The sequence below is a fragment of the Opisthorchis viverrini genome (assembly GCF_000715545.1).
Source record: "Opisthorchis viverrini unplaced genomic scaffold opera_v5_129, whole genome shotgun sequence".
Classification (NCBI taxonomy): domain Eukaryota; kingdom Metazoa; phylum Platyhelminthes; class Trematoda; order Opisthorchiida; family Opisthorchiidae; genus Opisthorchis; species Opisthorchis viverrini.
In genome coordinates, this window is record NW_008751783.1 from 101,349 (window position 1) to 123,960 (window position 22,612).

The following is a 22,612-nucleotide window of genomic DNA, read 5'->3' on the forward strand; positions in this document are numbered from 1 at the left end:
CCATGTGACGAGCAGATGCTGCACGCAAAACCGATGCATGACGAACGGAGTCATCAGTCCTAAGTGCTGGGCCTACAAGGAGAGAGAGTTATTAATGGGGTGTGGAGAGGGGGAAGACAAAGTATGTGAAGGAGAAAGAAGGGAGACGTCAGCAGTAGCCTGTTTTCGCTCACCCGCTCTGCTGTTTGCAGCAAGTAAGGCGACCCGGCTGATGGCACCACGCGACGGCCGATGTGACATGAGTTTATTTGTATATGTGCCATTCATGGTTGTACGTGAGCTGGGATACTGCCAGGGTGCCCACACCTAGACAGGAGAACGATTAGGGTCCTCAACCAAAGCCTTTGGCTCAAAAGCCTAACCGCAAGGCAGCGGTGTTTGGCGGGAAATGCAAATGCATTACCATTTCTACGGAACACGTCACCATACATGTTCCAACCCCCAACCTGGAGGGCCAGGAGACTGTGTTCGTCAGACCTCTAACCATTGACCAACCTGGCATGAGAGACTCTGTGAGTGTCGCGGGACACTCTCCCGTATAGCTCAATGGATCGCTGAGGTGCGCAAACCGTCACACCACGGTAAGGTCCAGTCTCTTCGTGGCGGTTCCTTGACCAACTCAGTGGCGGAAGCAGAGGAGTGGCGAACCCTTGACCTGGCAGAGGGTTACGAAGGAGATTACGAAACGTTCGGGGGCTGTCATTGCTACTTGCCTTCCAATAGGAAGGTTCCTTGATCCCCTTTTGCATGGTTGGTGACGCTGCAAGATGTGACTGCTAGTCGATGTCAATGGCGTTCTTGTCGTTAGTTTCTATCCGGGTTTCCAGAATGAGTGTCTGTAGTTGTAGTAAGCTAGCACTAAGTCATTTCCCCATCCACCTTTATTCTTCATAACACGCTTTCAAATAAATCGTGTTTATGCTTCAGCGAAGCATCAGTGTTTAACACTAATGTCATACTTTCGATGATGACGATTATGATGCTTCAAAACAATAGTTCGTATAGGCTGGTGTTGACGAGTCTGCGATGAGACACTCAGAAAGTGAGTGTTCGGTTGTTCGGCAAGAACTTCCGTAGTTCACCCCACGCGAGTGAAGCGCATCGGAGTAGCGCATCCTTGCGCAGGAATTAGCCGAAGTGAATGGAGCAGCAAAAAATCCCATTTATCCATCCTTACTGGTTGTTACCTTCCGCTGTTCAATTTCCCAGGTTAAAAATACCATCTTTGTCAGACTTGTAACAGCTGAACTTCGCGACCCTTATTGTGCATTAATCTGTTTTTGTCTTCATTTGGTCTGGCTATAGATTTGAAACAAGCTCATCTTATTTTTCCCCTGAAACACTGCTATCCGTTTGTTGCATCAAAAAGGCATCTCACTGGGCCTGAGACCACAGTACGGAGTGTATTGTTGTACGGCTGCGACACTTGACCACTTCAGATGTAAGATCTTAGGCATCTTTGGTTCTTTGACCAGCGATTTTTCGGTGCCCTAGTCGAAATCCGCTGAAGTTACGGTAGACACAGTGGGGTTTCCAGGAAACGAGTTTCTCGTGAATTAGATGGTATTCCACTCAAGGTTTGCGTCCATCGCTGCAAGTTAGTGTGGATGGGCGTGTGTTATGCATGTCGAGCTATCGTCTATCGAGAAGAGCGTTGTTTTGCGTGCCTAATTCGGAGTGACGGAAACCCAGAGAGGGACAGAATCTGCTGTTGTAAAAGGGTATAAAGGTTGTTGCGACTAATTGGTGCTGTTTACCTTGCTGGATAGGGTCCATGTGACCTTCGCTGTGGTGGGATGGAGACACTGGAATATATAACGGATGGCTAATGTCATTGGTGCTGATTGTGTCAGTTTCTATTCAGGTTTTCTGATTGAGTGTTGGAAGTATGGGCACCTCGGTAATTTTTTGCGTGGGCTAGCCATAGATTGTTTGATTCCAACAGCATAGATTTTGGCCTATCCTGCACGACAATGTGTTTCCTAACACACGAAGTCGGTAGACATGTGTTTCAATCATTAGGCTCATTCTAGAGTTTCTTCTAAGACTGACTGGTCTGTTTGTACATTTAGACTCAGATAAATGATTTAATATGCTATAATTTGATGGTAAATTATCAACTCCCCAGCGACAGACCACATGGACTCCATAGTTGAATGTGTTATTCCTGCTGCTCGTTCTCTTCGAGGAATCTGGTACTGCCTTCGTTGTATCTCTACAGATGCTTGTAAGGTTTATGTTAGGCTTCAATTCACTCCCGTCATGTTTCTTTCGTTTTTTCCCAAAACTACTTATTCTCGTGTGGTGGGAAACAATTGATATTTCTATGTGTGAGCGATGATGAGCACCTGGTCTTTGGAGCTGCCATTCATTTCTGCTTCTTTTTATTATCTTCTAGTACTTTACACAAAGCAGGCTTTTAATTTCCACTGAGATTGCTCTCTTATTTTTAGGTTCTGTCGGCAAGTTTGCCGAAAATGGCATTCTTCCCAATTCCGAAAGGTCATCTAGATTTTTATCTGTCGTGACCAGGTACAGGCTATTCTCACGCACAAACCCGAATCTGCCTGTATTGATTAACTTCTCGTTAAATGCCTCTTATCAACCCACCTCCGAGACAAAAGCCATTCAAAACGGTTTCGTCAACCTCTGCGCATAATGTTTCAGACTTTAACTCCCCGCCGAGTTCTACAACCTCCGTTACAGCTACGGTCCGACCTGTCAACGCGATATCGGTCCCTCCAGCATCATCAACCGTCAACTTTTTTAATCAAACCAGCGCCCCCCTTAATTCGGCATTTACACCCCTAAGCAATGCTTCTGGGAACCCTATGAGTTCACCAGGAGTCCCTAGTCCATCGGCGTTTCGTACGATAGAAAATGGTGAACTCCATTCACTTCCACCAAACACAACACATTGCATTTTATCCTTCCCTGAACCACCAAAAGACGGGAGCAGTAGTAAAAAAGTCAACTGCGAATCTACGGCGCTTTCAACTTGCCATCTGTCGGGGGTAACATCCACTGCTTTGCAATCCAATTCACTTAACCTATCGCAGCCTATCTCGACAGTGTCGGAGATACTAAGACCTCCGAACCCTTGCAGGCCTTTTGAGACTCAACAAACGACGTCGAATGCCTTCACGTCACCACAGAATGATGGCGTTTTAACTTCGACACTGCAACAAATGAAAGACTCACCATGGTGTGGGATCTGCGGACACGTGCATACCCTTTCAGCATCTCATATTTATGAGTATAGTGAACCAGTGGATGCAGATCTTCTCTGTCGTGTAAGTTTTTAGATGCGATTTGTTGTGGAAGTGTCTTTCTTGAACCACCAGTTTACATATACTCTTGAGAGTGCGTGAACTTCGGGTTTCTGGAACCTCCACTTATGGGAGGACATTTCAGTTTAACTGCATCACAACCTCCATCAATTCGCAATTTATTCAACCGACAGGCTAATGAGCCTTACTTATGTGAAAGCCAACTCCTGACGCAGCAATTTGCGTAACATTAGCCGCCGGAAGCCCCCTGGGTCCATACTGTTGAACGAAAAGAGTTTGAATCGACCTTGGACTGCATTTGTGTCTCAAATTATCAATATGGATTGAAAATCGCCTCCTTGGGCAAACGTCTCAACTTAGAGATGTTCAGTGGTAGCTTTCGTAGTTTTCGTGGCCGTCGTTAGGAACTTGGCTTCGTTCACTTCATTATTGAACCCGACCAATTAGCTCAACCGGTTAGTAGAGTAGTCGCTTGACGTCTTTGGCCTAGTTACTAGACAGCCGAGAAAATGGATCAATTTAGCTGGCGATTGCCATGTGTAATCTTTATCTCAAATTGGATTGCCTAGGACAGAACAGCGGTCTTAACATCGGTTGCGACGCCATTTTCCTCGTCTTCACCACCACTGCTTGGCTATGCACTCTTAGACAGAGGTCACACTTTTGCCCAGAGAGCTTCCAACTTGGATTTATACATCCGGTGAGAAACTGAGATGTGGTGGTTCTGCGGATAACTGACAGTGCCAGTAGTGTACTCTCACAGCAGAAGGTTTGAAAGTGAGCAGAATGCAACTAGAGCGCGTGATGGCTCATTGGTCAAGGCAAATTTACTGACCGTTAGTTCCGTGGTTCGAGCCCAATCCCAGCATGTCGATTGCTCATGTCTAGGCTTTATCAACATGCTGGTATCTTAGAGCTCGTGCTTCCTTCGGGTGGCATGGCATATTGACGCCTAAAGGGGTTTGAAACTGGATTACCATTATATTGTTGTAAAATACGGGGACGTTGCCCTCTGTTCAACGACCCCCCATGTAGCAATTCCATTTCCAACATCGTCGCTGTTTTCCATCCAGATTCGTTTTTGTGTACCTCATCACAAAATGTACTTCTGATACACGACCCCTTTCTAATCTTACAACCTGCTTTTTGATTAACGCAGTATCTACCTGAGAATTGATGATCGGCAAACATCCGTGCCAAATTCTCTTCAAAACTGGCAAGATGAGAGTCTTTCGGACATTTACGTACTTACTCAGACTATCAAAGATCTATGTAATAACGCGTCAGCGTGACCACATCATTCCCTACCTAGTATGACTCCTTGAACATGCAACCAGCTTTTATAGATTAGGAGGTGAACTTTTTCCGGGTAACACGTTTCACAATATGCGCCGAAAGTTTGGAAACCAGCAAGTATATTTATTGCTAACATTAAAATTTGGTCGATCTCTTAACTCGGTGACACCTTCTGTACGGTATCACCCCCATCAAATGAGAAGTGTGCCGACAGTCGTGGAAACACCCAACGATATGCAGGTTGGTTCTATCTATTGTACAAAACAAGAAAAATTTTATGCACAGTTGTGTAAGTGGTTTAAACACTTTGTATGGCGCCAACTCACATGAGTATCAAGCAAGTACTCATGGCCGGAGCAACAGCCTAAGGCTGACAAGAGCTCAGTTCGAAATCGGCTACATCTCTGCTATGATTAGTGGCCTGTTTTTTCGGAGTCGTATATCTGAATTTACTCGTTTCAGGCCGTTTTCCGGGCCACAAATATGTTTGTACTGATCCTGAGCAGATGAGGGGCAATCGCTGTTAAGTTTTGTTTCATATATGGTGTGAGATCGCACTTGGTGTTTGCTAAGGTTGTCAAGCTTACTTTTTCCGGCAGTTAGATGAGCTTCTTGGTACCTGGCTCACTTCCCATCTCTGGCGATAAATTTTGATGAGTGTCGTGGTCCCAGCCTTCTTTTTGTAAGGATGGGATTGTAGCTCTGACAATCCTCATATAGCTTCACTAGTCGCAAATTGGGATTAAGTAATCTCTCGTTCCATAGAGGTTTTCGCTTCTAGGGGACAGGCGTATTATACCTTAATCAGGAACGAAGAATTTCTCCGTTCGAAGTTACATCTATTTTGAACTTGAATTCCGTGATCGTATAGAAACATCATGGTTGTATCACTGTTTCAATTCGAACTCTCAACCCACAGGCGATACTTCTGTAAATGACTAGCATTCTAACCCATATACTGGTCGAATCCACTTGTTGACTTTTTATCTGCTTCATACCTGAAACACCATCGTTTTACCCGAACGCGAAGCCTTTCCTGACCTATTTCCCACGTTCCTTTCCCATACTTCAAGCTTTGCAAGCAACCACTTGTAGATCCGTTGGATACAAAATGCGGCCATACGTTTTGTTCGTCCTGTCTGAAAAATCATCTGGCTGTCCAAGCACTTTGTCCGGAAGACAAACAGATTATCAACTATCTGGAATGCCAACAATCTTCCAACTTAGTCAAGCGGTAAGCTACAGTGACTAGCTAATGTGTACGCGTTACTATCGAGTGACCGTATCGGCTTACCTTCCCTTGTTTTCTTCCAGCGTGTTTTAAATGCTGAACGCAAGTTGAGTGTAGACCAACGGAACGTAGCTTCGGAGTACCGTTGGTGCACACGAAACATAAAGCAAGCAAATTTTCGTTTCTTTTCCGGAACGAGACGGCAGTTCACTTAACATCTGTAAAAACTCCCTAGTGTAAGGTCAACATCCTAGCCACTGAACTCGGATTGTAGATTTCCATCTTTAGACGCTTTCGCATGTTCCTGTTTTGTTCCTTACCACCATGTTTTTTGTGCTACTTTGTCCTTAACTGATGGTGATGTTCAAGTACGGTACCTGTAGGTTAGATAACAAAGAGCGGTACTGATTTGTGTTTCACTGCATTTCTCCAGTCTTTTTAATTTTACGGATTACTTTCCTTGCTCATTTTTGTCCACCACAGACTTTTGGACAAACTACTTGTGGCTTGTCCCAACTCAGAGTACTGCGCCGAGGTACTTACGCGATGTGATCTCGAGTCTCATTTGGCCTACTGGTGTCGCGGTGCTGTGGTCGCCTGTGTGAACAACAAACTCGGTTGTCCTTACTTGGGGTTACGAGCCGACCAGCCTGCCCATCGATGGAGTTGCCAGTTTCAGACACCAGCACCTCGTAGCTCTTCTAACGTTGGTTCCGACCTCACCACTTCATCTCCAGATGTTGATCCATCCTCTTCCAAGACATGTACTGTTTCTCGAGAAATGTCCGCGCGACCCTCTTTTGAGAAGCTTCCAGCGTCCCAGTTTGCAAGTTCGTTAGGTTGTTTCAAAATTCGGGTTTTATTTAAGTTTATGTAATCGTTTTATCGGAATACATGGTCTGAAAAATACTAAAGCACACCAAGTGGCCATTGTCGAACAGATTTCGATTCTCTGATGGTTGTCAATTGAATATGACCGTTTGTTTGTAAATGTCAGACACCAACTAATTGTTACTCTGATCACGCTTTTCCGATCACAAAACCGTGAACAACCCAGTCCTCCTTAGCTTTAACCTAACCAGTCTCGAGGAGTAGATCTTTCTGTAGCCCATGTTATCTATCAGTTTAACCTGTGGTTGCGGTGACACTCGGCATCATTCCCTACCTAGTATGACTCCTTGAACATGCAACCAGCTTTTATAGATTAGGAGGTGAACTTTTTCCGGGTAACACGTTTCACAATATGCGCCGAAAGTTTGGAAACCAGCAAGTATATTTATTGCTAACATTAAAATTTGGTCGATCTCTTAACTCGGTGACACCTTCTGTACGGTATCACCCCCATCAAATGAGAAGTGTGCCGACAGTCGTGGAAACACCCAACGATATGCAGGTTGGTTCTATCTATTGTACAAAACAAGAAAAATTTTATGCACAGTTGTGTAAGTGGTTTAAACACTTTGTATGGCGCCAACTCACATGAGTATCAAGCAAGTACTCATGGCCGGAGCAACAGCCTAAGGCTGACAAGAGCTCAGTTCGAAATCGGCTACATCTCTGCTATGATTAGTGGCCTGTTTTTTCGGAGTCGTATATCTGAATTTACCCGTCTCAGGCCGTTTTCCGGGCCACAAATATGTTTGTACTGATCCTGAGCAGATGAGGGGCAATCGCTGTTAAGTTTTGTTTCATATATGGTGTGAGATCGCACTTGGTGTTTGCTAAGGTTGTCAAGCTTACTTTTTCCGGCAGTTAGATGAGCTTCTTGGTACCTGGCTCACTTCCCATCTCTGGCGATAAATTTTGATGAGTGTCGTGGTCCCAGCCTTCTTTTTGTAAGGATGGGATTGTAGCTCTGACAATCCTCATATAGCTTCACTAGTCGCAAATTGGGATTAAGTAATCTCTCGTTCCATAGAGGTTTTCGCTTCTAGGGGACAGGCGTATTATACCTTAATCAGGAACGAAGAATTTCTCCGTTCGAAGTTACATCTATTTTGAACTTGAATTCCGTGATCGTATAGAAACATCATGGTTGTATCGCTGTTTCAATTCGAACTCTCAACCCACAGGCGATACTTCTGTAAATGACTAGCATTCTAACCCATATACTGGTCGAATCCACTTGTTGACTTTTTATCTGCTTCATACCTGAAACACCATCGTTTTACCCGAACGCGAAGCCTTTCCTGACCTATTTCCCACGTTCCTTTCCCATACTTCAAGCTTTGCAAGCAACCACTTGTAGATCCGTTGGATACAAAATGCGGCCATACGTTTTGTTCGTCCTGTCTGAAAAATCATCTGGCTGTCCAAGCACTTTGTCCGGAAGACAAACAGATTATCAACTATCTGGAATGCCAACAATCTTCCAACTTAGTCAAGCGGTAAGCTACAGTGACTAGCTAATGTGTACGCGTTACTATCGAGTGACCGTATCGGCTTACCTTCCCTTGTTTTCTTCCAGCGTGTTTTAAATGCTGAACGCAAGTTGAGTGTAGACCAACGGAACGTAGCTTCGGAGTACCGTTGGTGCACACGAAACATAAAGCAAGCAAATTTTCGTTTCTTTTCCGGAACGAGACGGCAGTTCACTTAACATCTGTAAAAACTCCCTAGTGTAAGGTCAACATCCTAGCCACTGAACTCGGATTGTAGATTTCCATCTTTAGACGCTTTCGCATGTTCCTGTTTTGTTCCTTACCACCATGTTTTTTGTGCTACTTTGTCCTTAACTGATGGTGATGTTCAAGTACGGTACCTGTAGGTTAGATAACAAAGAGCGGTACTGATTTGTGTTTCACTGCATTTCTCCAGTCTTTTTAATTTTACGGATTACTTTCCTTGCTCATTTTTGTCCACCACAGACTTTTGGACAAACTACTTGTGGCTTGTCCCAACTCAGAGTACTGCGCCGAGGTACTTACGCGATGTGATCTCGAGTCTCATTTGGCCTACTGGTGTCGCGGTGCTGTGGTCGCCTGTGTGAACAACAAACTCGGTTGTCCTTACTTGGGGTTACGAGCCGACCAGCCTGCCCATCGATGGAGTTGCCAGTTTCAGACACCAGCACCTCGTAGCTCTTCTAACGTTGGTTCCGACCTCACCACTTCATCTCCAGATGTTGATCCATCCTCTTCCAAGACATGTACTGTTTCTCGAGAAATGTCCGCGCGACCCTCTTTTGAGAAGCTTCCAGCGTCCCAGTTTGCAAGTTCGTTAGGTTGTTTCAAAATTCGGGTTTTATTTAAGTTTATGTAATCGTTTTATCGGAATACATGGTCTGAAAAATACTAAAGCACACCAAGTGGCCATTGTCGAACAGATTTCGATTCTCTGATGGTTGTCAATTGAATATGACCGTTTGTTTGTAAATGTCAGACACCAACTAATTGTTACTCTGATCACGCTTTTCCGATCACAAAACCGTGAACAACCCAGTCCTCCTTAGCTTTAACCTAACCAGTCTCGAGGAGTAGATCTTTCTGTAGCCCATGTTATCTATCAGTTTAACCTGTGGTTGCGGTGACACTCGGAAGAACAGACCGGTCTCTCGAAAGGTGGCTGAACACTACCACTGTAATGGTGAATACTACTGGTGAGACATTCAACTAGTATGTAGTCTTCTCGAAGCTCCGCCCCGCCTCTAATGGAGGGTGTTATATGTGCTGATTCGTCAATCTGTGGTATCTGCTGCTGACCCGCTCCAGTGCCTAGTGTCGGAGAGAAAAGACCCATGGAAGGGAACACAACAGCTATATTCCAACAAAGCGAGTGCGAAAAGTTCAACGGCCTCAAGCTTTTTATTGGAAGGACACTGTCTGAAATTGGTCCAATGCTGACGCACACGGTCTGGCTGCGAGGCGCTGCATATCGCGGGGGCGTTGTCTCTCTGCTCAACATCTAGCGGGCAGAGGGTCTCCGTAGATTTCGGGCATTCAGTGGTTGCTTTCAGGAAGCTGACCTTCCTGATAGAGGGTGAGGTTTATTACGGAACTTATGGAACTGCTTTGCGTGACAGTCAATGAATATCCTCAAAAGGTCAAGAAGACGCGTGAGAATTTTCCGTTCCTGAAAACTACGTGCACATGAGATGTTTACTTTCCTGTCCAATAGCTTGTAACTGTTTAGTTGGTGTTTGCCAATAAACGACTTCGTGGTGAAAAGCTTTCCTCGTTAAATCAGAGTAACCGGCACGTCCGATTAGACAATGACCACGTAGTTATCAGCCTACAACTCTCTAGAACCCAGAATCATCGATCATAGGACGCCTGGTGACCATAGGTCGTCCCATTGACTCCAGAAAATCAGTGACCATCCTGTCACGCGATCGAATGTCCCGGATACCTGTCTTAAGCGAGGTGATGCTGATCGAGCTAAAACAGCCAGTTTTGTATGCACAGCTTATTGACTCAAGCATCGGCCTATCTCGGCATTAATTTCGGACCGCTTATGCTCCTTTTGAGTGTCTTCATGCGTTTGTGAATTGGTTTTACCATGTTCTAAACCCACAGTTAGGTTTTAGTCGAGGACTAGTGAAAGCAAAAAGATTGAGGTCTTACCGATTACTTCTCAGGGTTATGATCAAGTGGAACAGGTGGATTCAGTGCTTCAACCAGTCGCTTTACCCACACTTCCATGTCGATGTACTTTTACCATACTTATGCCCTGATAGGTTCGTATGCGCAGGACGCTTTAGGGAACGTCTAAAAGGCCCTTATGGTCCGCTTTAACAATCGATTATATAGCGATTGTTGAGCAGTGCACCAAATGTCTGTCACTGCAAGGACTCTTCGGGTGGTTTCCTGAGCATCTGTGTCGGTTTGGAATGATGGATCTTTGCCAAATTTGGCGTCCTTGGCTTTCAAGGCGAAGCATTTTAAGAAAATCACACAAATCCAATTCTTCGAACAGAATCATGTGATCTAATTATCTATTGGTTACGTTCTTCCGTCAAATCTGGTGATCCCAGCCTATTACCTTGGATAATTCACTGAACTTACATTCTGACCGGATATTCATTCGTGTGACTCTTCAGTCACTTTATTGCGACAACAACAAAACTGAAACGTTGGGCTGTTGGAATGTGTGTAGTAAGCGTGGTTCTCTTGTATGTCTGAAAGTGCCCAGCTAGGGATGTAATATAGGGGATTACGGTACTTCAACAAATTTAGTGATTGTAAAAGATAACCTTTGGACAGATGGACTTTAGGTCGAGCATAAAAAGTTAATTCTCACACACGAGGCTCATCAGCCTAGTTTTAAGTGACAGTCAATGAATATCCTCAAAAGGTCAAGAAGACGCGTGAGAATTTTCCGTTCCTGAAAACTACGTGCACATGAGATGTTTACTTTCCTGTCCAATAGCTTGTAACTGTTTAGTTGGTGTTTGCCAATAAACGACTTCGTGGTGAAAAGCTTTCCTCGTTAAATCAGAGTAACCGGCACGTCCGATTAGACAATGACCACGTAGTTATCAGCCTACAACTCTCTAGAACCCAGAATCATCGATCATAGGACGCCTGGTGACCATAGGTCGTCCCATTGACTCCAGAAAATCAGTGACCATCCTGTCACGCGATCGAATGTCCCGGATACCTGTCTTAAGCGAGGTGATGCTGATCGAGCTAAAACAGCCAGTTTTGTATGCACAGCTTATTGACTCAAGCATCGGCCTATCTCGGCATTAATTTCGGACCGCTTATGCTCCTTTTGAGTGTCTTCATGCGTTTGTGAATTGGTTTTACCATGTTCTAAACCCACAGTTAGGTTTTAGTCGAGGACTAGTGAAAGCAAAAAGATTGAGGTCTTACCGATTACTTCTCAGGGTTATGATCAAGTGGAACAGGTGGATTCAGTGCTTCAACCAGTCGCTTTACCCACACTTCCATGTCGATGTACTTTTACCATACTTATGCCCTGATAGGTTCGTATGCGCAGGACGCTTTAGGGAACGTCTAAAAGGCCCTTATGGTCCGCTTTAACAATCGATTATATAGCGATTGTTGAGCAGTGCACCAAATGTCTGTCACTGCAAGGACTCTTCGGGTGGTTTCCTGAGCATCTGTGTCGGTTTGGAATGATGGATCTTTGCCAAATTTGGCGTCCTTGGCTTTCAAGGCGAAGCATTTTAAGAAAATCACACAAATCCAATTCTTCGAACAGAATCATGTGATCTAATTATCTATTGGTTACGTTCTTCCGTCAAATCTGGTGATCCCAGCCTATTACCTTGGATAATTCACTGAACTTACATTCTGACCGGATATTCATTCGTGTGACTCTTCAGTCACTTTATTGCGACAACAACAAAACTGAAACGTTGGGCTGTTGGAATGTGTGTAGTAAGCGTGGTTCTCTTGTATGTCTGAAAGTGCCCAGCTAGGGATGTAATATAGGGGATTACGGTACTTCAACAAATTTAGTGATTGTAAAAGATAACCTTTGGACAGATGGACTTTAGGTCGAGCATAAAAAGTTAATTCTCACACACGAGGCTCATCAGCCTAGTTTTAACTTGGAAGCTCCAACATGCTGTAATGCATTGTTCGGTGGACTACCGAATAGAGCTATATTCCCGACAATGGAAGGGCTACATTGTTCTTCATTACCTGGTTATTTTGGCGTCTTACTATGGTTCTGTCTTGGATGGAAAAATACTGTTTGACGGAACGACGGAAAACCAGTTAACTCGGGTTCGAGCGATTGGTTGAGACATGGCGGACTTTCAGGTTGCCCTGTTGGAAAATGCTGTAGTAGAACTTCAGGAAAGACATCAAACTAAGCACATGGGCAGATATCGGCTCAAAATCCTCGTAGGAATCTGAGGCTCACCTCTCTGTGTATTACAGTGGTTGGACAGAGTATGTTGATTGTGCGTATCCAGATTGCTTTCGTGCGCTAGGTTATTTGTATCCCGACGTTGAACTCATCCGCAAACTTCATCTTACCTACTAAGTTAGATTCACACTACGCAATGTCTGCCACACTGAAAAACGTCTATAATCAAAACCTTATGTCGATCTTGAACGAAACTGTGGGATCTCGCTGTGAGAGAGTGTAGGGGATAATTCTTTGCTAGTCTTGCTGTTACTGTTGTTGCTACTGCTATCAAAAGTTACATCTGATCTAATTCTTATCTAGGAATGATCCCTTGATTTTGTGATCAGACTGCGATTCATTCCGGGTTATCACTTTTATCGTGTCCATTCGGTAGTGAGCATCCCACCGACCTTACCTCGGCCAGCACTTCCCCAAAAGTTCACAAAGTTTCAATTTACTTCAGAATACTTGCCCTTTAGGTGCGATTCGACAAATATCCCCATTTTATTGCGGAACATCTTCTGGAATCAGGGTAATTTAACTTTGAAGCAGTCTTGGTTTTGCAGTTTATGACCCGCTTTTTCAGTTCCACGTCCTAGCTCGTTTCTCTTCTCTTCACTTGAAAAAAGTTTCTCCTTTTTAGACATTACTCCTCAGCCTACTAGTCCGCGTTCGGTTGAATCCGTCAGCCATCCCTCCACCCACATTTCAGACCCCCGACCACTTCCAGATGGCCATATTACTTTCATCGACATCAAACTGGATGGACGTTCGGAGCTAGGTATAAGCTTAGTCGGTGGGTGTGATACGCCTTTGGTAAGTCCGATCCCTTAATTGCTTACTATGTTGCTGTGGCGATTACCGCGCTATGTTGGTTTAGTGAGTTAGTTGTTTTCGGAATAGGAACCGTGACGATTGGTTGCTTCCTGGTCCGAAGCATAGTGCAGGCACTGCTCATGAACCGCATCAAGACCGAAGCAGTTTGTCTGGGTGAAAAAAATCGTCAGTAGACTGATCCGGCCAACAAGTCGTGCCTTTTCCGATACCCTTTTGTGTTTTTCTGCTTTGAGTGGGTACCACATGTTTGGTAGGCTACGAAAATTACCCGCTTTATTTATTTCTCTTACTAGGCAGCATTGTTCATTTTGGAGCAGTTTATTGAAGTGAACTAATTTAAAGACAAATAGATTGGCAAAATAAAGTGCTAAAAATTTGGTTACTTGATGACAGAAGAATTAGCTAGTAGAAATGTGTTTAACTGAGCTATTCCTCGGACCTCTGTTGTCGTTTTCTCTGTCATCCACCGATTTGCAGATGGCTGTTGATGCAGCGAGCAATTCAGCAATAACAATTTCGGAAAAGTCCTGCCATATCCTAGAGCAATTTTTCTCTGATTGGTAGACATAATGTTTCCTTGAGCGAGTCGTACTTTTGTTCGGCCACCTTGTCGCACATCGTTGTAGCCCATAACTCAAGTGATTTTTTGTAGGTTGCTTAACCATTTATACATGCGGGTTTTATGCCTGGCCTTCCGGATGCCATTAGTCACATGCAGTGAGCAAATCCATTCTATCTGGCCAGAAACCAGGGGCCAGGGCAGCGACCTAGCTATTTTCGAATGGAAGCTCTACCATTAAGCCGTAGCTGACAGCACTGCGCCATACATATACACTTGGACGCCAAACTTACACCTAGTGAATTAACAGCCAAAGTTCATCAGTATCACTGATCGTACCGTTGTGTCATTTTTAACGGTTAAACTCTGTTACCAACCACCTGGAATTCCCTCATGGACGAGGTCTGGGCTGTTCATGGTTGGAACTCAGATGCTTGTATGCTACCCATTCGATCCAGCTTATCGTTTGCATGATCTGTTCGAATACTTCTAGTTTTCATGCTGAAGTACACCGTAGTGGCCAGATTTTGACTAATACCCTTGGTTACGCCACAAGTAAGGCTTTTCTGGCAACATCGGTGCGCACTTTCCTCTTCATTGTTCGCTTGTTCGTTCGGTAAAATCTGGGAACCGGGACATTCGAACATAGGTGTCTTTTTGGTACTGGCATTTATCGGAATGGGCGGTGGTTCGGACGTGTGGAGAAGAGCTTCATCCCAAAAGTGTTGATTTCAAGATCGAGTCTGGTGACGTATTGGTCTAATCGTTTTAGTACCGGCATGACGTTCCGTAGATACGAGACTCCGGAATATCACCCAGTCAAACGACGTCATCCGCGTGTTTCAGGTTGGTGACCCGAGTATTCCTGTTCAGTACTTCAGTTCTTACTCAATCCTATAGCATTAGAAAACAGTTAATGACTTAACCTGGTATTGCTTATAGTTTTAGGTCGGCTAGCAGCCTTTTCGTCTTGACTGAATGTTATCGGATTACCTGTTTATTCTCTTCCCCATTTCTCCACAGCTTTGTGTGATTATTCAAGAAATCTATTTGGACGGTCTTGCTGCACAGGACGGGCGACTGCGCCCAGGTGACCAAATCCTAGAGGTTCGTTACTATCGCACTGCCGTACTCGCTAATTTTTCATCAGCTAGACTTATCTTGTTTATGGTGTTATTTTGGGTTCACTGACCCTGTTCATCTTATCTTTCGAACTGACACTACACGTACCGCGGCCATTGACTTCGTTTATGAGAATAGGACATCCTAGCCGCGGGCCGAACATCTTTAGTGTGTTTGGATAACCAATCTTGTTTTCAATACATTCTCCTCGTTTGGAGCGGCTGTCTCCAGGAAGGAACCATTTTTGGTTGTCTTTTTTCACAGAGGAACAAGTTTGTATACAGCTATATCGCCAACTGATGTGCAACAGTTGATCATACTAGTAATCGTTCAGCTATACATCCTTTTGGTGCCTAGCTGCTATGCTAACACAAGGAATTACGAGGGCTGAGATACTGCAGGTTGCCCGCGCCCTGACAGGAGCAGTCGAGATGCAGAGTTTGGATTAGTACCACGATCCTTCCGGTCAGTAAGCTTTCACCTTAACCAGTGAGTTATCTCGAACCGGTCTTGTTCACATCGACACTGTGATCAATATGCCACGACACGCTACTCTCTTATGTTTCTAGGCTGAAATACATGTGATTTCATCTGATTTCTTCGGCATACATGATGGCCGGAATGCTACCAGGTCTCCTAAACCTGAATGGAGTAGATATCGTTTGTTAGTACTAAATTCGAACCAGACACCTTTGCGTCGGACAATCCTACGTACACACAGCTATTCCCGGAAGCATCTGACTGTGAACTCCTTTCTGAGGAGTCATATCAAGCTAACTACGTGAGTTCGTGTTAGTAACGTCTGAGAACTGCGGATTAGAAGGGTAATGAAAGCTGCAACGAAGCTACCTCCACAAAACTGTTAGGCAGTTGTTCTGTAACCATTGTTTTTGTGTCTAATAATGTTGCGTATTTATGACCACCAAGAATGTGCAAACTAACACCATCCATCTGACATCCTGGTGGAAGAAGTTATGTTTTGTGTTGGTTGAGTCAAAAGTTCAGGACATATTTCTCTCTTTTGACTTTTTTCGTCCCTTTGGTTGTATGTATGGCAGTTCAACTTTGCCCTTGTAGACAACGGTTAGTTCGGATTTCGGTGTTCTATCTACCGATGTACCGGTTCTGTTGTCGAATAGATCCATGTTTAACTTTTTCCGTCTCACCAACTCGGTGGGTTTCATGCTCTCCTTGCTACGAAACTTTACCGAATTGAGCACCGATTCGAGCAATCTCATTTGCACTGTATCCGGAAAGCGGTCGCATGAGTCACTGAGTGATTTCCCCAAGTTAAAAGTATCAAAGTTACAGTGTTCGAGAATCTGACAGATCAGAGTATAGCTCTTTTATCGAACGACACTCGTTTTCCCTTGATAAGATATTACTGAATTCTGTGAAAACTCTGCAGGACCTTACTACTGGCTGCCCTTTTGGGGGCTCGTCGGTTAGACCGAATTCCCTAATTTCCATCAATCCTCGTTCTTTTTGAACACCAAATTTGACATACGGTAGCCCCCCTATTCAAAACCACTTCCCTCGGGCCCCACAAAACCTAGATTGAAACTGACACTTGTTGAGAAACCGCCCCCACAACTTGGAACAGGGACCAATCGAGATACTCCAGAGGAGCAGTCTTATTTTCCAGTCGAGGCCATGAAGCAAACTTCGCGTTCCCAAGTTTTTTCTACATTGAGGTACCGTGTGTGCACAGTACACATTTGTTTCCAATCTGGGTTAGGTTTACAAATATGACTCTCAGATACATGAATGCTAGATCCAGCCGCCATCCCCCTTCAAGGAGGGGTTTCTGCCCTGAAAAAATTACAGTGAGGTTCTCCGTCGTTCATGATTAAGCGCTAAAGTTCATTCTGGTAGTCTAATGGGATGTGGAAACACCCAAAAGTCTCATCTAATATAAGAAACGCAAGTCGGTTACGTAATATATTCGCTTCATTCACGAGGTCTCCACATATGTGCGAAATATATACATTATTGCAGAGTGCTCCGCTGTCTCTTCAAGCTTGTACCTCGATTGATTGACGCGAATTCCCCAAAAACGCCCTCCGTCTGCAATTGTCGAATGCACCAGCGACCTTTGTAAACTGTGTTGTGGGGTTGTCGTGTGTCAGAAATGGATCGATTTTGTGCGCAAAAACCTTATGTTTATCCAACTACTGACTGAAAACGTCTGTGATCTGGTAAACTACATTCCAACTTGAAAAATTTCAGACATATCCCAAAATGTCATCATGAAAGCACCACAATAGTCTGAAAAGCGTAAATTCTCTAGTAGATTCCAGTTTCTCCTTAATGAGCTTTTGTTGTTCTAGCACGGTAAATTCCTGAACGCAGCGTTATGGTCGAGAAAACCGAAGCCAAAGTATCCACACAAAAAACTGACCAACACACTGAAACTTTCCAGAGCAGCCATGATCCCCGAAAAAGAACATCTTTGAGCAGAAATTTTGGCGACACGGATTGTTTACACTGAACTAATCCCACTGAACCGAAAATGATAAGCTAGCTCCCAGATTGGCATACTCCAAAAATAAAAACGTCGCATCCCGTGTGCCCCGTGACATTTACATAGATTTACAGGTTGACTCATTTCAAACCTTTAATTTCTTAGGCAGTATCATATCACATCGTCAGGTCCTTCTTTGTCACGTGTGTCTTGGCGTAGCACAAAATTTTGCCCGGTATATTCTCATTCGTCTGAGCTTCTCTCAGGTGATGGTGCTGGATGAAGCAACGTAGGATGACGTTGCATTGATTATCTTTGTTGTCTTTGTCGAGTCAGACTATACCTTCGTAGTTCTTAGTTGTTGTTCCTCTTTGAGTTTAGTTGAATGGCACAGAAACCAGGTGTTCGTGTTTATTCTATTGACAAAGGCTAGCGACCGTTACACACGGTTACCACACATCGCCCTTGCGTGTATGTAGACCTTGGGTGTGCATTGGTACTGACTGTCTTTGGTAGCGCAGACGTCAAAACCATCGTCAACACAACTTGTCTACATCCCGAATTCCTTTAGTTTTTATGCTCGAAGTAGTGCGTAAATTTGCACTGGTTGGCTACTTATTTCAAGCTCATTAGGTTGGCTATACTGCGTACCGCTCAACAAAACTACATGTTGGTTGTGTTCAGCCGGGACGATTCAGAGGTCATTTGGAAAAATCTATTACAAAACTGTCTACCAAAACGTTTGTGGAGGATACCCATCCTTTGACCAACTGAAACACCAGTAAATAATGGTTCAACAACAAAAAACGAGCACTACTTCCTGTCGCTGGTGGGTTCGCACTTAAAATTTTATTCATCCAACTTGAACCTTACCGGCTCAGCTTTTCGACCAGCCGTTTGGTAATTTCACGGTGTTGAGAGTAGATGGTATGAATCATGAGCGTTTGGTTATCTGTATACATACGTATCCTCGCGTTCGTTGGCTGCTTATCAGAAGACTCAACCTGTTCGCCAAGCTTGACAATCAGCCTGCGAACCTCTCGTCACCGTTAGGGCACGTTTGGGTCGCCAAGCTCGATGATCAGATCAACAGCCACCTGAGCTGTCCATATTTTGACAGATTACCAAGCGTAGACTAGTTTATGGGACTTCAGAGTATTTGTAACAAACCACTTATTTTCTGCAGAAATCGAAATTATTCGAAAAGGATTAATTTTACTTGCGTTGCCGCACAGAAATCAAACATGTAATTTTGTGGATGAGTACGTCATTCAGACTCTGAAAACACCACAGTAAATCAACGCAGTCAGTGCCAAGTAATTGGTTCATGAGACAAACAACTAGCTTCTTTATTTCAACTATTATGCCGTAAAAAAGACCTCCCATATTCCATCTTCGAGATGATAGTGGTAGCCGTTCTGAATACACCCAGTCTCTTTGGCCAAGATAATCCCTGTCCCAGAAAAATGGTTCCCATTTTCGTTACTTTCCTGAATATCCCTTGACCGCAGTGATAACTCACAATCAACACCAGACAAGGTGCATTTAACAGTGGAATATCCCTATTTTCTCCTAGGTAAACGGAAAAGAGCTTGCTCAGGTCACTCATTTGCAAGCCTGTCTCATTTTGTCATCTGTTTCCGGCGTGGCATGTCGCTTGACGATTTATCGAGAGCAGGGTTTCGGAGTGACGCAAGAGCTCAGTAGTCCGGAAATGCTGAGCAAGGTGGGAGAAAAACAAGGTTTGTGTGTGCGCGTACCGCTTATATTACACCGTTATGGGTTGTCCACGTCTAGTGCTTACCGTATTTTATTTTGCCACAGTAACTTTTCTCACCACGGTGGCAACGTGACTTGAGATGTCATTTACACTCATTGATGCTCGACTCACAAACTGCTGTCTCAGGGTAACTACTAGCGCGTACCGTTCCGCGTGCTCATTTACAGGAACCACTAACTGTAGTGTATGTTCATGCTTAGTCTGTAGACAGCAGTGTTCGGTGCGCTCAGTCTCTCTTCAGTCTTCGGGAATCCTTGCGTGGAAAAGGTATCATTATTTTCTAAACTTGCTCAAACCCTTGCAGTGACACACACCTTATCTGTAGAAATGCGAGGAGTCGATTAGTGACGTGTATTCACTGTTGGATTTCGGATTCAGCTAGTGCATATGTTGCTTGCATTATCACTACGTCCAAAACCTTGGAAATCAGGTAATACTGGTGCACAACTGTGCATTCAGAACTATGTCTCATTGGGTCGAGCTTGCACTATTTTCGTAACATTCCGGAGCCCATCTCCCACGCTGTCCAGTTAGAGATAAAATGAATGAGTGAGCCTTATAGGTTGCGAATTTCTCAACGCCCCATGGCCATATCTGTATCTAAAGGCATCTGAACTAAACTGGAATCTAAAGCGAACATGGTCACAAGCTGATTTAGTTGTGTTACCCTACGGTTCTCCGGCAGCGGAATCTGTCGGTTGACCTTCGGTAACCTGCGCCCGAGTGAGTCCGGCCACTTTGGTTCGTTGATCGTCTGGCGTCAACCCCATAATTAGCATTATACGGCCAATAACTATCAATACTGCGGTAATTGCTAGATTTCAAACTCCGGTGTTGTTAATTTGACACTCAACTCACTCTCTTGTTTATTATATTCTTTAATCGAGGTTGTGTTGGCTCGTTTTGGTCGATGTCCACTACCATGATGATCTTCATAACATCGAGCTTTCTTTAATTTCAGAAATTCTCCGCATTGTACTACCAAAGAGTCAGAAAATGCGTCTGGGGATCAAACTGGCCGGAAAGAAGTAAAAACCTATTGGAAACCGATTTAGACCCTTTCTATTCTTCTCGCTCCGTAATTGCATCTAGTCTGTCCCGATATAACACTTTCTCCACGACCCCCCCCCCCCAAAAAAAAAAAAAAATCACCCAACAGCATTGGGGTNCTCCGTAATTGCATCTAGTCTGTCCCGATATAACACTTTCTCCACGACCACCCCCCCCCAAAAAAAAAAGAATTCAGCCAACAGGATTGTGTTCATGGTGCCGTTAGTATAATAAGTATAACAAATACCTGCTTAACCAAACGAATAAACTATTGCGCTAGGTGGAACAACACAGGTATCTTGTGCCGAGCCATACGTGCATTCGCCCATGCTTGTGTACATCGATTGAATAAAATCTCCGGCAAACCATCGTCCAATGTAAATGTGATGATCTAACAGTGATCATTCGTACTCAGCGCTTTGTAGTGCACTGGTATCATCCTTCGATCCATCATAGTTCTAGCCTAATACCCTGGTCTCTTCAATGCTGGAGGGAGTTACCCACCCCGATCCAATGGATCGGTCATTCTGGTTACATCGACAATCGCTTCGTGAAGCCTGGCTTGTGCATGGTGAACTTGGGAACGAAATTTTTAAGATATACCCCAGATGAAATCATGGCGCTCAGTAAGTGGAATAACATGTGTTTCCTGGTGGCTTTCAAAGAGAAAGGTAAGCTACTATGAGAAAGTTGTTGCTCACAATTACGACTATTCCCACAGTACGACCGAGTTTATCTTTTGAGATCCTTATATCGGGTTAGCCTCATGTGACTAAAGCTAAAGAAGACCTGTACACTGGTTCCATCTACCGCGGCTTCATCCACGAATGATGCTCAGTGTATGGGTGCAACCACACAATACAGACCGTAACGAGTACAGCAGTCTCATTATTACAACCTTGAAATTTCCAGCATCATTCGATTGCCCTAGAGAAGTGTTCATTGTGGAAATAGACTAATTTCTTGGCACTGTGTGCGATCACAGTCATATTAGATAGGGAATCGTTAGATTGGAGGACTTATGTGTCCTTCGATTGTGAATCGACTAATGCAAGTGATTGTTGAGAATATCTGGATGGAATAGCTATACTTCAAAGACTATATCTTGCGCGTCTGCGTTTGTTTCGATGCACCATTAGCCCCTGTCTGCCAATGCATCCAGCCACATCTCCCATCTGGCAGTTGCCAACTCAATCGTTTTTTGGTTGTCGGTTTCACTTCTTTGCCTCCATGTTGTTTTTGTTGTCTCTTAACATGTCGCTGTTATGTGGTTTGAAACAATGCTTACACTCCCAACTTTCCACCAGAAGAGATCAAACAGTGAAGCCTGCTCTAACGAAAAAGACTTCAGAAATCTCTGATTTCTACTGAAACTGGTATATCCGCGATATCATCCATAGGTTGCATAAACTGGCCGGTTCTTATGATCCGGTGTAACTTTTGGAATGATAACACTGTTGAACAGTTATGGTGTTGGATAAACACCGATGACGGTGTGCAACGACCCTTCTGGTCGTTTTCTGCACGCTCTTCAACCTTTTCAACCATTTTTCAGGCACGAACCATGTTACGCAGGTTTACTCGCGTATCTCAACATTTTGTGATTATATCGTTTTTCATGAAGTACTTCAAATTTTTTCCGTAACAAAGAATTGGAGTAAAGCTTTCCTTGGTTCTTTTCGCTTCCAAACGCCTTTCAGTGGGAAAGACGAGACTCGTGTCTGATGAGAAACAAGATCAACTGTCACCTTTCAAAATTAACCATTATCTTCTAAGCGATCGCTTGGACATAAAAAACTGTTCTTTAGGCATCATCCTTTCCGTCGGTGAGGATTTCGCGCCAGCCCTTACTCCTGAACATTTTTGGCCACTGCGTTTCCAAGCCAGGCTGTGTCTCCTGGGATGGTTTTTCAGATGCATCTCGGTATCACTGCTGTCTGTTTTTCCTCGAGAACATGATGCATCGAATCGCCTGTGCTTCATTCCACTGTTTTGTTGTTTTAGGTCTGTCATGCTGCCAGTGACCCATATGACCAGCTCTTATGTTGCTCTCCCTGTTTAATAGATAACAAGACCCCAGTTCTTTCTGTGTGTGAGAACCATCGTTGTAGAGACTGCACATAGTTCACTAGTCAGACGTATTTCCGTTCGGTTTTTCTTA

General features: G+C 44.2%; 1 protein-coding gene across 1 annotated transcript in view; it reads left to right on the forward strand.

The window, feature by feature from the left end:
• T265_06233 (hypothetical protein) overlaps positions 1-22,612 on the forward strand; it is a gene marked incomplete at both ends in the record, with an annotated part of 55,080 nt that overhangs the window by 10,410 nt on the left and 22,058 nt on the right. Inside the window, 6 exons of the mRNA XM_009171443.1 lie at positions 6,301-6,656; positions 8,066-8,204; positions 8,685-9,040; positions 13,352-13,455; positions 15,059-15,142; positions 19,198-19,363. Of these exons, the coding sequence (XP_009169707.1) occupies positions 6,301-6,656; positions 8,066-8,204; positions 8,685-9,040; positions 13,352-13,455; positions 15,059-15,142; positions 19,198-19,363 (1,205 nt within the window). The remainder of the gene's footprint in view (positions 1-6,300; positions 6,657-8,065; positions 8,205-8,684; positions 9,041-13,351; positions 13,456-15,058; positions 15,143-19,197; positions 19,364-22,612) is intronic.